We start from the raw sequence: 12655 nt of genomic DNA, 5'->3' as shown, positions 1-12655 counted from the left end.
TCTTCATTGTGTCCTTCCCCCCATAGGATCTCATAGAGTTCCCCCCATAGGATCCCATAGAGTTCTCCCTATAGGATCCCATATAGATCCCCCTGTAGGAATCCATAGAGTTCACCCTATAGGAACATGTATAGCCCCCCCATAGGATCCCATAGAGTTCCCCCCATAGGATCCCATAGAGATTCCCCCTATAGTAACCCATGGAGATCCCCCTATAGGATCCCATAGAGTTCCTCCCATAGGATCCCATAGAGTTCCCTCCATAGGATCCCATAGAGCTTCTCCCTATAGAAACCCATAGAGTTCCCCCATAGGATCCCATAGAGTTCCCCCATAGGATCCCATAGAGTTCCCCCATAGGATCCCATAGATTTCTATAGGGTTGCTGTGGCTCTCCATAGGTTTTCATGGTTCTCTATAGGGTTGCTGTGATTCTCTATGGGGTTGCTGTGGTTCTCTATAGGGTTGCTGTGGTTCTCTATAGGGTTGCTGTGCACAAAACACCCCAAAACAACCCAAAATTGATAGATCTTATTCTTGACCCCATAGATTTTCCCTCTCCCTCCAACATTCCTCCATCAAAACTCTCCAAATCACCCCAAAACACCCGAAAATACCCCAAAACACCCCAAAATTGATAGATCTTATTCTTGACCCCATAGATTTTCCCTCTTTCTTCAACATTTCTCCATCAAATCACCCCAAAACACCCCAAAATTGATAGTTCTTATTCTTGACCCCATAGATTTTCCCTCTCCCTCCAACATTCCTCCATCAAATCACCCCAAAACACCCCAAAATTGGGTAGATTTTCGTTCTCTTTTCAACATTCCTCCATCAAAACTCTCCAAATCACCCTAAAACACCCCAAAACACCCCAAAATTGATAGATCTTATTCTTGACCCCATAGATTTTCCCTCTCCCTTCAACATTCCTCCATCAAAACTCTCCAAATCACCCTAAAACACCCCAAAATACCCCAAAATTGATAGATCTTACTCTCGACCCCATAGATTTTCCCTCTCCCTCTAAAATTCCTCCATCAAAACTCTCCAAATCACCCCAAAACACCCCAAAATACCCCAAAACACCCCAAAACTGATAGATCTTATTCTTGACCCCATAGATATTCCCTCTCCCTTCAACATTCCCCCATCAAATCACCCCAAAACACCCCAAAATACCCCAAAACACCCCAAAACTGATAGATCTTACTCTCGACCCCATAGATATTCCCTCTCCCTTCAACATTCCTCCATCAAATAACCCCAAAAAACCCCAAATCACCCCAAAACACCCCAAAATTGATAGATCTTATTCTTGACCCCATAGATTTTCCCTCTCCCTCCAACATTTCTCCATCAAATTACCCCAAATCACCCCAAAATACCCCAAAACAACCCAAAATTGATAGATCTTACTCTCGACCCCATAGATTTTCCCTCTCCCTCCAACATTCCTCCATCAAATCACCCCAAAACACCCCAAAATTGGGTAGATGGCCAGTTTTTTGGCTTAGTTTTTTCTTCTTCCTCTAACATTCCTCCATCAAAACTCTCCAAAACACCCCAAAACACCCCAAAATTGATAGTTCTTATTCTTGACCCCATAGATTTTCCCTCTCCCTCCAACATTCCTCCATCAAAACTCTCCAAAACACCCCAAAACACCCCAAAAATCATGAGTTCACAATCCAGATTTTCCTTCTCTTTTCAACATTCCCCCATCAAAACTCTCCAAAACACCCCGAAACACCCCAAAATTGATAGTTCTTATTCTCGACCCCATAGATTTTCCCTCTCCCTCCAACATTCCTCCATCAAATCACCCCAAAAACTCGCTATTTCCCATTCCAACCCTCCCTCCTCCCCTCATAATCCCTCAATATATCGCCATCTAAACCCCAAAACTCCCATTTTTCTCTCTTTTTCCCCCAAATTCCAGCCTGGGTGAGCAATACTACCGGGACGCCATGGAGCAATGCCACAACTACAACGCCCGGCTCTGTGCTGAGCGCAGCGTCCGCCTGCCCTTCCTCGACTCTCAGACCGGGGTGGCCCAAAGCAACTGTTATATATGGATGGAGAAGAGGCACCGGGGTCCAGGTAGGGCTGGGTTCGGTTCTGACCCACATATCGGGTCATTGGATTGGGTTATCTCCCTCCTGACCCACATATTGGGTCATTGGGGACCATTGGGTTGGGTTATCTCAATGTTGGGTAGGGCTGGGTTCGGTTCTGACCCACATATTGGGTCATTGGGGACCATTGAATTGGGTTATCTCGTTCCTGACCCACATACTGGACCATTGGGTTGGGTTATCTCAATGGTGGGTAGGTCTGGGTTCGGTTCTGACCCACATATTGGGTCATTGGGGACCATTGACCCACATATTGGGTCATTGGGGACCATTGGGTTCCATTGGATTGGGTTATCTCGCTCCTGACCCACATATTGGGTCATTGGGGACCATTGGGTTCCATTGGGTTGGGTTATCTCAATGGTGGGTAGGGCTGGGTTCGGTTCTGACCCACATATATTGGGTCATTGGGGACCATTGACCCACATATTGGGTCATTGGGGACCATTGGGTTGGGTTATCTCGCTCCTGACCCACATATTGGGTCATTGGGTACCATTGGATTGGGTTATCTCAATGGTGGGTAGGGTTGGGTTCGGTTCTGACCCACGTATTGGGTCACTGGGGACCATTGGATTGGGTTATCTCAATGATGTGTAGGGCTGGGTTCGGTTCTGACCCACATATTGGGTCATTGGGGATCATTGGGTACATTTAGATTGGGTTATCTCGCTCCTGACCCACATATTGGGTCATTGGGGACCATTGGGTTGGGTTATCTCACTCCTGACCCACATATTGGGTCATTGGGGACCATTGGGTTGGGTTATCTCAATGGTGTGTAGGGCTGGGTTCGGTTCTGACCCACATATTGGGTCACTGGGGACCATTGACCCACATATTGGGTCATTGGGGACCATTGGGTTGGGTTATCTCGCTCCTGACCCACATATTGGGTCATTGGGGACCATTAGATTGGGTTATCTCGCTCCTGACCCACATATTGGGTCATTGGGTTGGGTTATCTCGCTCCTGACCCACATATTGGGTCATTGGGTTCCATTGGGTTGGGTTATCTCAATGATGGGTAGGGTTGGGTTCGGTTCTGACCCACATATTGGGTCATTGGGGACCATTGACCCACATATTGGGTCATTGGGGACCATTGGGTTCCATTGGGATGGGTTATCTCACTCCTGACCCACATACTGGGTCATTGGGGACCATTGGGTACCATTAGATTGGGTTATCTCACTCCTGACCCACATATTGGGTCACTGGATTGGGTTATCTCACTCCTGACCCACATATTGGGTCATTGGGTTGGGTTATCTCGCTCCTGACCCACATATTGGGTCATTGGGTTGGGTTATCTCACTCCTGACCCACATATTGGACCATTGGGTTGGGTTATCTCAATGGTTGGGTAGGGTTGGGTTCGGTTCTGACCCACATATTGGGTCATTGGGGACCATTAGATTGGGTTATCTCGCTCCTGACCCACATATTGGGTCATTGGGGACCACTGGATTGGGTTATCTCACTCCTGACCCACATATTGGGTCATTGGGGACCATTGACCCACATATTGTCCCATTGGGGACCATTGGGTTGGGTTATCTCGCTCCTGACCCACATATTGGGTCATTGGATACCATTGGGTTGGATTATCTCGCTCCTGACCCACATATGGGGTCATTGGGGACCATTGACCCACATACTGGGTCATTGGGGACCATTGGGTACCATTGGATTGGATTATCTCGCTCCTGACCCACATATTGGGTCATTGGGTTCCATTGGGTTGGGTTATCTCAATGATGTGTAGGGCTGGGTTCGGTTCTGACCCACATATTGGGTCATTAGGGACCATTGACCCACATATTGGGTCATTGGGTACCATTGAATTGGGTTATCTCAATGTTGGGTACCATTAGATTGGGTTATCTCGTTTCTGACCCACATATTGGACCATTGGGTTGGGTTATCTCAATGATGTGTAGGGCTGGGTTCGGTTCTGACCCACATATTGGGTCACTGGGGACCATTGGGTTGGGTTATCTTGCTCCTGACCCACATACTGGGTCATTGGGGACCATTGACCCACATATTGGGTCATTGGGGACCATTGGGTTCCATTGGGTTGGGTTATCTCAATGGTGGGTAGGGCTGGGTTCGGTTCTGACCCACATATTGGGTCATTGGGGACCATTGACCCACATATTGAGTCATTGGGGACCATTGACCCACATATTGGGTCATTGGGGACCATTGGGTTGGGTTATCTTGCTCCTGACCCACATATTGGGTTGAATTCTCTCAATTTTGGGTCATTGGGGACCATTGGGTTGGGTTATCTCAATTTCGGGTAGGGCTGGGTTCGGTTCTGCCCCACATATTGTCCCATTGGGGTCCCATTTATTGGGTTATCTCTCTCCTGCCCCACATTTCGGGTTGAATTCTCTCGATTTTGGGTTGAATTCTCTCGATTTTGGGTCATTTTCTCCAGGTTTAGCGGCTGGCCAGCTCTATTCGTACCCTGCCCGGCGATGGAGGAAGAAACGTCGCGCTCATCCTCCAGAGGACCCCAGACTCTCATTCCCTTCCATTAAACCCGGTGAGCTTCCAGGACCTTTACAACCTATTCAGTGTCTTATTAAGCTTCCAGGACCTTTACAACCTATTCAGTGTCTTATTAAGCTTCAAGGACCTTGCCAACCCAACCTGTGACCTGTAAGGACCCTTCCAACCCAACCCAACCCCGTCTCTGACCTGTAAGGACCTTTCCAACCTCCTGTTCCCCTTCCAGGACCTTTCCAACCCACTGTTCCCCTTCCAGGACCTTTCCAACCCCATTTATGACCTGTTAGGACCCTTCCAACCCCACCTCTGCCCTTCCAGGACCTTTCCAACCCAACCCTTCCCCTTCCAGGACCCTCCCAACCCCCTATTCCCCTTCCAGGACCTTTCCAACCCCATGTTCCCCTTCCAACCCAACCCAACCCCATCTCTGCCCTTCCAGGACCCTTCCAACCCCATCTATGACCTGTTAGGACCTTTCCAACCCAACCCAACCCCACCTCTGCCCTTCCAGGACCTTTCCAACCCCATGTTCCCCTTCCAGGACCCTTCCAACCCAACCTCTGCCCTTCCAGGACCCTCCCAACCCAACCCTTCCCCTTCCAGGACCCTTCCAACCCAACCCTTCCCCTTCCAGGACCCTTCCAACCCCATCTCTGACCTTCCAGGACCCTTCCAACCCAACCCAACCCAATCTCTGACCTGTAAGGACCCTTCCAACCCAACCCAACTCAACCCAGTCCAATCTCTGCCCTTTCAGAACCTTTCCAACCCAACCTCTGCCCTTCCAGGACCCTCCCAACCCCATCTCTGCCCTTCCAGGACCTTTCCAACCCAACCCAACCCAACTCAATCCACCCCAATCTCTGACCTTTCAGGACCCTTCCAACCCCCTATTCCCCTTCCAGGACTCTCCCAACCTGCTGTTCCCCTTCCAGGACCCTTCCAGGACCCTTCCAACCCAACCCTTCCCCTTCCAGGACCCTCCCAACCCCATCTCTGCCCTTCCAGGACCTTCCCAACCCGCTGTTCCCCTTCCAGGACCCTTCCAACCCCATCTCTGCCCTTCCAGGACCCTCCCAACCCCCTATTCCCCTTCCAGGACCCTCCCAACCCCCTATTCCCCTTCCAGGACCCTCCCAACCTGCTGTTCCCCTTCCAGGACCCTTCCAGGACCCTTCCAACCCAACCCTTCCCCTTCCAGGACCTTCCCAACCCCATCTTTGCCCTTCCAGGACCCTTCCAACCCCATGTTCCCCTTCCAGGACCCTCCCAACCCAACCCTTCCCCTTCCAGGACCTTTCCAACCCAACCCAACCCACATTAGAGACCCTTCCAACCCCATCTCTGCCCTTCCAGGACCCTTCCCATCCCAACCCAACCCAACCCTTCCCCTTCCAGGACCCTTCCAACCCCATCTCTGCCCTTCCAGGACCCTCCCAACCCCCTGTTCCCCTTCCAGGACCTTTCCAACCCCATCTCTGCCCTTCCAGGACCCTTCCAACCCAACCCTTCCCCTTCCAGGACCCTTCCAACCCAACCCAACCCATCCCAACCCAATCTACGACCTTTAAGGACCCTTCCAGGACCCTCCCAACCCCATCTCTGCCCTTCCAGGACCTTTCCAACCCAATCCTTCCCCTTCCAGGACCTTCCCAACCCCCTATCCCCCTTCCAGGACCCTTCCAACCCCATGTTCCCCTTCCAGGACCCTCCCAACCCAACCCTTCCCCTTCCAGGACCTTTCCAACCCAACCCAACCCAAATTAGAGACCCTCCCAACCCCATGTTCCCCTTCCAGGACCCTTCCAACCCCACCTCTGCCCTTCCAGGACCCTCCCAACCCAATATTCCCCTTCCAGGACCCTTCCAACCCACTGTTCCCCTTCCAGGACCTTTCCAACCCAACCCAACCCCACCTCTGCCCTTCAAGGACCTTTCCAACCCAACCCAACCCAACCTAACCCAACCCAACCCAACCCTATCTCTGCCCTTCCAGGACCCTCCCAACCCCCTGTTCCCTTTCCAGGACCCTCCCAACCCCACTTCTGCCCTTCCAGGACCTTTCCAACCCAACCCACATTAGAGACCCTTCCAACCCCACCTCTGCCCTTCCAGGACCCTTCCATCCCCATCTCTGACCTTTAAGGACCTTTCCAACCCAATGTATGACCTTTAAGGACCCTTCCAATTCAATATCTGACCTGTAAGGACCCTTCCAACCCAACCCAACCCACATTAGAGACCCTCCCAACCCTCTGTTCCCCTTCCAGGACCCTTCCAACCCCCTGTTCCCCTTCCAGGACCCTTCCAACCCAACCCCCTTCTCCCCCATTACAGACACCGACCAGCCGCAGCGTAAGGACTCAGTGCTGTGTCCAACCCAACCCAACCCCACCTCTGCCCTTCCAGGACCCTTCCAACCCAACCCTTCCCCTTCCAGGACCTTTCCAACCTAATGTTCCCCTTCCAGGACCTTTCCAACCCAACCCAACCCTCCCCCTTCCAGGACCCTTCCAACCCCATCTCTGACCTTCCAGGACCCTTCCAACCCAAACCAACCCAACCCAACCCAACCCCATCTTTGCCCTTCCAGGACCTTCCCAACCCCCTATTCCCCTTCCAGGACCCTTCCAACCCCATCTCTGACCTTCCAGGACCCTTCCAACCCAAACCAACCCAGTCTATGACCTGTAAGGACCTTTCCAACCCAACCCAACCCAACCCTTACCCTTCCAGGACCCTTCCAACCCCCTGTTCCCCTTCCAGGACCCTCCCAACCCAATATTCCCCTTCCAGGACCTTTCCAACCCCATCTCTGCCCTTCCAGGACCTTTCCAACCCAACCCAACCCACATTAAAGACCCTTCCAACCCCATCTCTGCCCTTCCAGGACCCTTCCAACCCAACCCATCCCAACCCAATCTACGACCTTTAAGGACCCTTCCAGGACCTTCCCAACCCCACCTCTGCCCTTCCAGGACCCTTCCAACCCACTGTTCCCCTTCCAGGACCCTTCCAGGACCCTCCCAACCCCACCTCTGCCCTTCCAGGACCTTTCCAACCCAACCCAACCCATTCTTTGACCTGTAAGGACCCTTCCAACCCAACCCAACCCACATTAGAGACCCTCCCAACCCAACCCTTCCCCTTCCAGGACCCTCCCAACCAACCCCCTATTCCCCTTTCAGACTCGGACCAGCCGCAGCGCAAGGACTCCGTTGTGTGTCAGGACGGCAGCAGTTTGGAGGCGCTGCTCAGGACGGACCCACTGGACAAACGGAACCTCCCGGACCCACGGCTGGACGACGACAGCCTGGGGGAGTTCCCTGTTACCAACAGCAGGGCCAGGAAGGTACGGACACATAGTGCCCCATAGATACAGCCCCATAGATACAGCCCCATAGATACAGCCCCATAGGTACAGCCCCATAGATGGGGTCTGTGGGGCACATAGAGCCCCATAGATGGGTGAGCCCCATAGATGGGGTCTGTGGGGTGGATAGAGCCCCATAGATGGGTTCTATGGGGCAGATTGAGTTCTATGGGGCAGATTGACCCCCATAGATGGGTTCTATGGGGCAGATTGAGTTCTATGGGGTAGATTGAGTTCTGTGGGGCAGATAGACCCCCATAGATGGGTTCTATGGGGCACATAGAGCCCCATTGATGAGTTCTATGGGGCAGATTGAGTTCTGTGGGGCAGATTGAGTTCTATGGGGCAGATAGACCCCCATAGATGGGTTCTGTGGGGCACATAGAGCCCCATAGATGGGTTCTGTGGGGCAGGTTGACTTCTATGGGGCAGATAGAGCCCCATAGATGGGGTCTATGGGGCAGATTGAGTTCTATGGGGTAGATAGAGCCCCATAGATGGGTTCTATGGGGCAGATTGAGTTCTATGGGGTAGATAGAGCCCCATAGATGGGTTCTGTGGGGCGGATAGAGCCCCATAGATGGGTTCTGTGGGGTAGATTGAGTTCTATGGGGCAGATAGAGCCCCATAGATGGGGTCTGTGGGGCACATACAGCCCCATAGATGGGTGAGCCCCATAGATGGGGTCTGTGGGGTGGATAGAGCCCCATGGATGGGTTCTGTGGGGCAGATTGAGTTCTATGGGGCAGATTGAGTTCTGTGGGGCAGATAGAGCCCCATAGATGGGGTCTGTGGGGCAGATAGAGCCCCATAGATGGGTGAGCCCCATAGATGGGTTCTATGGGGCAGATTGCGTTCTATGGGGTAGATAGAGCCCCATGGATGGGTTCTATGGGGCAGATAGAGCCCCATTGATGGGTTCTATAGGGCAGATTGAGTTCTATGGGGCAGATAGAGCCCCATAGATGGGTTCTGTGGGGCAGATAGAGCCCCATAGATGGGTTCTGTGGGGCAGGTTGACTTCTATGGGGCAGATAGAGCCCCATAGATGGGTTCTGTGAGGCACATAGAGCCCCATAGATGGGTTCTATTGGTTCCCTGTTAGTAACAGCAGGGCCAGGAAGGTACGGACACATAGATACAGCCCCATAGATACAGCCCCATAGATACAGCCCCATAGATACAGCCCCATGGATACAGCCCCATACATAGATAGAGCCCCATAGATACAGCCCCATAGATACAGCCCCATAGGTACAGCCCCATAGATACAGCCCCATAGATACAGCCCCATAGATGGGGTCTGTGGGGCACATACAGCCCCATAGATGGGTGAGCCCCATGGATGGGTTCTGTGGGGCACATAGAGCCCCACGTGCACGGACCCACAGCGCCCCATAGATGGGGTCTGTGGGGCACATAGAGCCCCATGGATGGGTTCTATGGGGCAGATTGAGTTCTATGGGGTAGATCAACCACCCTATATGAGTTCTATGGGGCAGATAGACCCCCATAGATGGTTTCTATGGGGCAGATTGAGTTCTATGGGGCAGATTGAGTTCTATGGGGCAGATAGAGCCCCATGGATGGGTTCTATGGGGCAGATAGAGCCCCATTGATGAGTTCTATGGGGCAGATTGAGCCCCATAGATGGGTTCTATGGGGCAGATTGAGTTCTATGGGGTAGATCGACCCCCATAGATGAGTTCTATGGGGCAGATAGAGCCCCATTGATGAGTTCTATGGGGCAGATCGACCCCCAACCCCACTATATGAATTCTATAGGGCAGATCAACCCCCAACCCCCCCTATATGAATTCTATGGGGCAAATCAATCCCCAATCCCCCCCTATATGAATTCTATGGGGCAGATCAATCCCCAACCCCCCCTATATGAATTCTATGGGGCAGATCGACCCCCAACCCCCCTATATGAATTCTATGGGGCAGATCAACCCCCAGCTGAAGCAGAGTTCAGTTTCCTTTCCATTTTGGGTCAATTTCTTGCAAAATAAGATTTTTTAACCTCTTAAAAATCATCAAAAAAAGGTTTTTTAAGGAAAAATAAAGACAGAAACGGATCCGAGAGCAAAAAACGGACAATTCCCCATTAACAAAACAACCATTAATCCTATAATTCCACCCTAAATATCAGAGGTTTCATGATCGCACCCAAATCCTCATGAATTCACCCCAAATTCCCTTTGGATTTTTGGGGTGATTTAGGTTAAAAACCCCATTTTTCTTTCCATAGCGGATCCTGGAACCGGATGATTTCCTGGATGATTTGGATGATGAAGATTATGAGGAAGATACACCGAAACGAAGGGGGAAAGGGAAAGCGAAGGTGAGAATCACAGCACAATTTTAAGGCAAAAAAGCAAGAAATCAGGCAAATTTCTACCCCTAAAAAACACCATTTTTAGTCCCATATCGAACCTATTTATCCCATAGAAGTCATTGCAATCTCTCCCCACCAAGTGGCGCTGTGGGTTCATCCCTATCTCCAACCATTAAGGATTAACTTTCAATCCCAATTTTACCCAATTTTGCCCAATTTTGCCTTATTTTACCTTATTTTTCCTTCCCCCCCCCCCCCCCCATTAAATCCAGGGTAAAGGAGTCGGGGGAGCAAGGAAGAAATTGGACGCCGCCATTTTGGAGGACAGGGATAAACCCTACGCGTGCGACAGTGAGTAACTTAATTAATTAATTCTTAATTAATTCTTAATTAATTAAGCCCAAAATGGGATATTTATATTAATTGTGAAGGGAAAAACCATTTTTGGGTCTATTTATTCTTAATTAATTAAGCCTAAAATGGGATATTTGCATTAATGATGAAGGGATGAACCATTTTTGGGTCTATTAATTCTTAATTAATTAATTCTTAATTAATTAAGCCTAAATGGGATATTTATATTAATTGTGAAGGGAAAAACCGCTTTTGGGTCTATTTATTCTTAATTAATTAAGCCCAAATTGGGATATTTATATTAATTGTGAAGGGATGAACCACTTTTGGGTCTATTTATTCTTAATTATTAAACCCAAAATGGGATATTTACATTAATGGTGAAGGGATGAACCATTTTTGGGTCTATTTATTCTTAATTAATTAAGCCCAAAATGGGATATTTATATTAATTGTGAAGGGATGAACCACTTTTGGGTCTATTTATCCCCAATTTGAGCTTTGATTTCTTTGTTTTTATGGGTTTTATAGCGGAAAAATGCAGCTCTAGAAGGTAGAAAAGGGTCATAAAATGGGCTCAAAATGGCCTTAAAATGGGCTACAAAAAGGCCATGAAATGGACCCAAAAAGGCCACAGAAAGGGGCCACCAAATGGGTTGTGAAAGGGTATAAAAAAGCATTAAAAAGTGTTGAAAAATGGGCAAAAAAGGGCTACAAAATGAGCAAAAAATGAGCCCTGAAAGGACCACAAAAGGCCACAGGAAGGGCCATGAAAAGGCACAAAAAGGGCCCAAAAATGAGCGTGAAAAGGGCCACAAAGAGGTTCAGAAGGCCACAAGGGGCACCAAAATGGGCCAAAAAGAGCCAAAAAAAGGCACCAAAAAGACTATGAAAAAAGGGCTGCGAAAGGGAACTTGAAAGGGTCAAAAAATGAGCACGAAAACGCCAGAAAAGGGTCAAAAAGGGCCATGAAAGGGCCCAAAATGGCCTCCAAAGGGCCCCAAAATGGCGTCCAGAGGCCTAAAAAAGGGCCCAAAATGGCCCCAAAAGGCCCCAAAATGGCCCCAAAAAAAAGAGAGCCATAAAGGGCCCCAAAATTGGTCTAAAAGGGCCAGAAAGGGCTGGAAAAAGGGACACAAAAAGGCCATAAAGGGCCCCAAAATGGCCCCCAAAATGGCTTCCAAAGGGCCCCAAAATGGCGTCCAGAGGCCCAAAAAAGGGCCCAAAATGGCCCCCAAAAAAAGAGAGCCATAAAGGGCCCCAAAATTGGTCTCAAAGGACCAAAAAAGGGCCAGAAAGGGCTGGAAACAGGGTCATAAAAAGGCTATAAAGGGCCCCAAAATGGCCCCCAAAATGGCTTCCAAAGGGCCCCAAAATGGCTACCAGAGGCCTAAAAAAGGGCCATGAAAGGGCCCAAAATGGCCCCAAAATGGCCCCAAAAGAAAGAGAGCCATAAAGGGCCCCAAAATTGGTCTCAAAGGACCAAAAAAGGGCCAAAAAGGGCTGGAAAAAGGGACACAAAAAGGCCATAAAGGGCCCCAAAATGGCCCCCAAAATGGCTTCCAAAGGGCCCCAAAATGGCGTCCAGAGACCCAAAAAAGGGCCCAAAATGGCCCCAAAATGGCCCCCAAAAAAAAGAGAGCCATAAAAGGCCCCAAAATTGGTCTCAAAGGCCCAAAAAAGGGCCAGAAAGGGCTGGAAAAAGGGTCACAAAAAGGCCTTAAAGGGCCCCAAAATGGCTACCAGAGGCCTAGAAAAGGGCCCCAAAATGGCGTCCAGAGGCCTAAAAAAGGGCCCCAAAAGAACCCAAAATGGCCCAAACTGGCCCCAAAATGTCCCCCTGACCCCCCCTCTCCTCTGTCCCGCTGTCCGTCTGTCCGTCCCGCTGCTCTCACTTCTCTCTTAAAGGCCCAAAAAAGGCCA

The 12655-nt window shown here is 50.3% G+C and overlaps 1 protein-coding gene across 2 annotated transcripts in view; it reads left to right on the top strand.

Annotated features, from left to right (window-relative positions):
- The window catches only part of DPF2 (double PHD fingers 2), a 31762-nt gene that overhangs the window by 1536 nt on the left and 17571 nt on the right, over window positions 1-12655 (top strand). For both annotated transcript variants that reach the window (XM_015850781.1, XM_015850782.2), the window contains exons 2-6: window positions 1946-2106; window positions 4591-4698; window positions 7853-8016; window positions 10292-10384; window positions 10651-10729. In XM_015850781.1, the coding sequence (XP_015706267.1) occupies window positions 1946-2106; window positions 4591-4698; window positions 7853-8016; window positions 10292-10384; window positions 10651-10729 (605 nt within the window). The remainder of the gene's footprint in view (window positions 1-1945; window positions 2107-4590; window positions 4699-7852; window positions 8017-10291; window positions 10385-10650; window positions 10730-12655) is intronic.

The sequence above is a fragment of the Coturnix japonica genome, unplaced genomic scaffold, assembly GCF_001577835.2.
Source record: "Coturnix japonica isolate 7356 unplaced genomic scaffold, Coturnix japonica 2.1 chrUnrandom532, whole genome shotgun sequence".
NCBI classification, from domain to species: Eukaryota; Metazoa; Chordata; class Aves; order Galliformes; family Phasianidae; genus Coturnix; species Coturnix japonica.
Note: the sequence above shows the minus strand (reverse complement) of the source record. Positions and strands in the feature narration are given on the sequence as shown.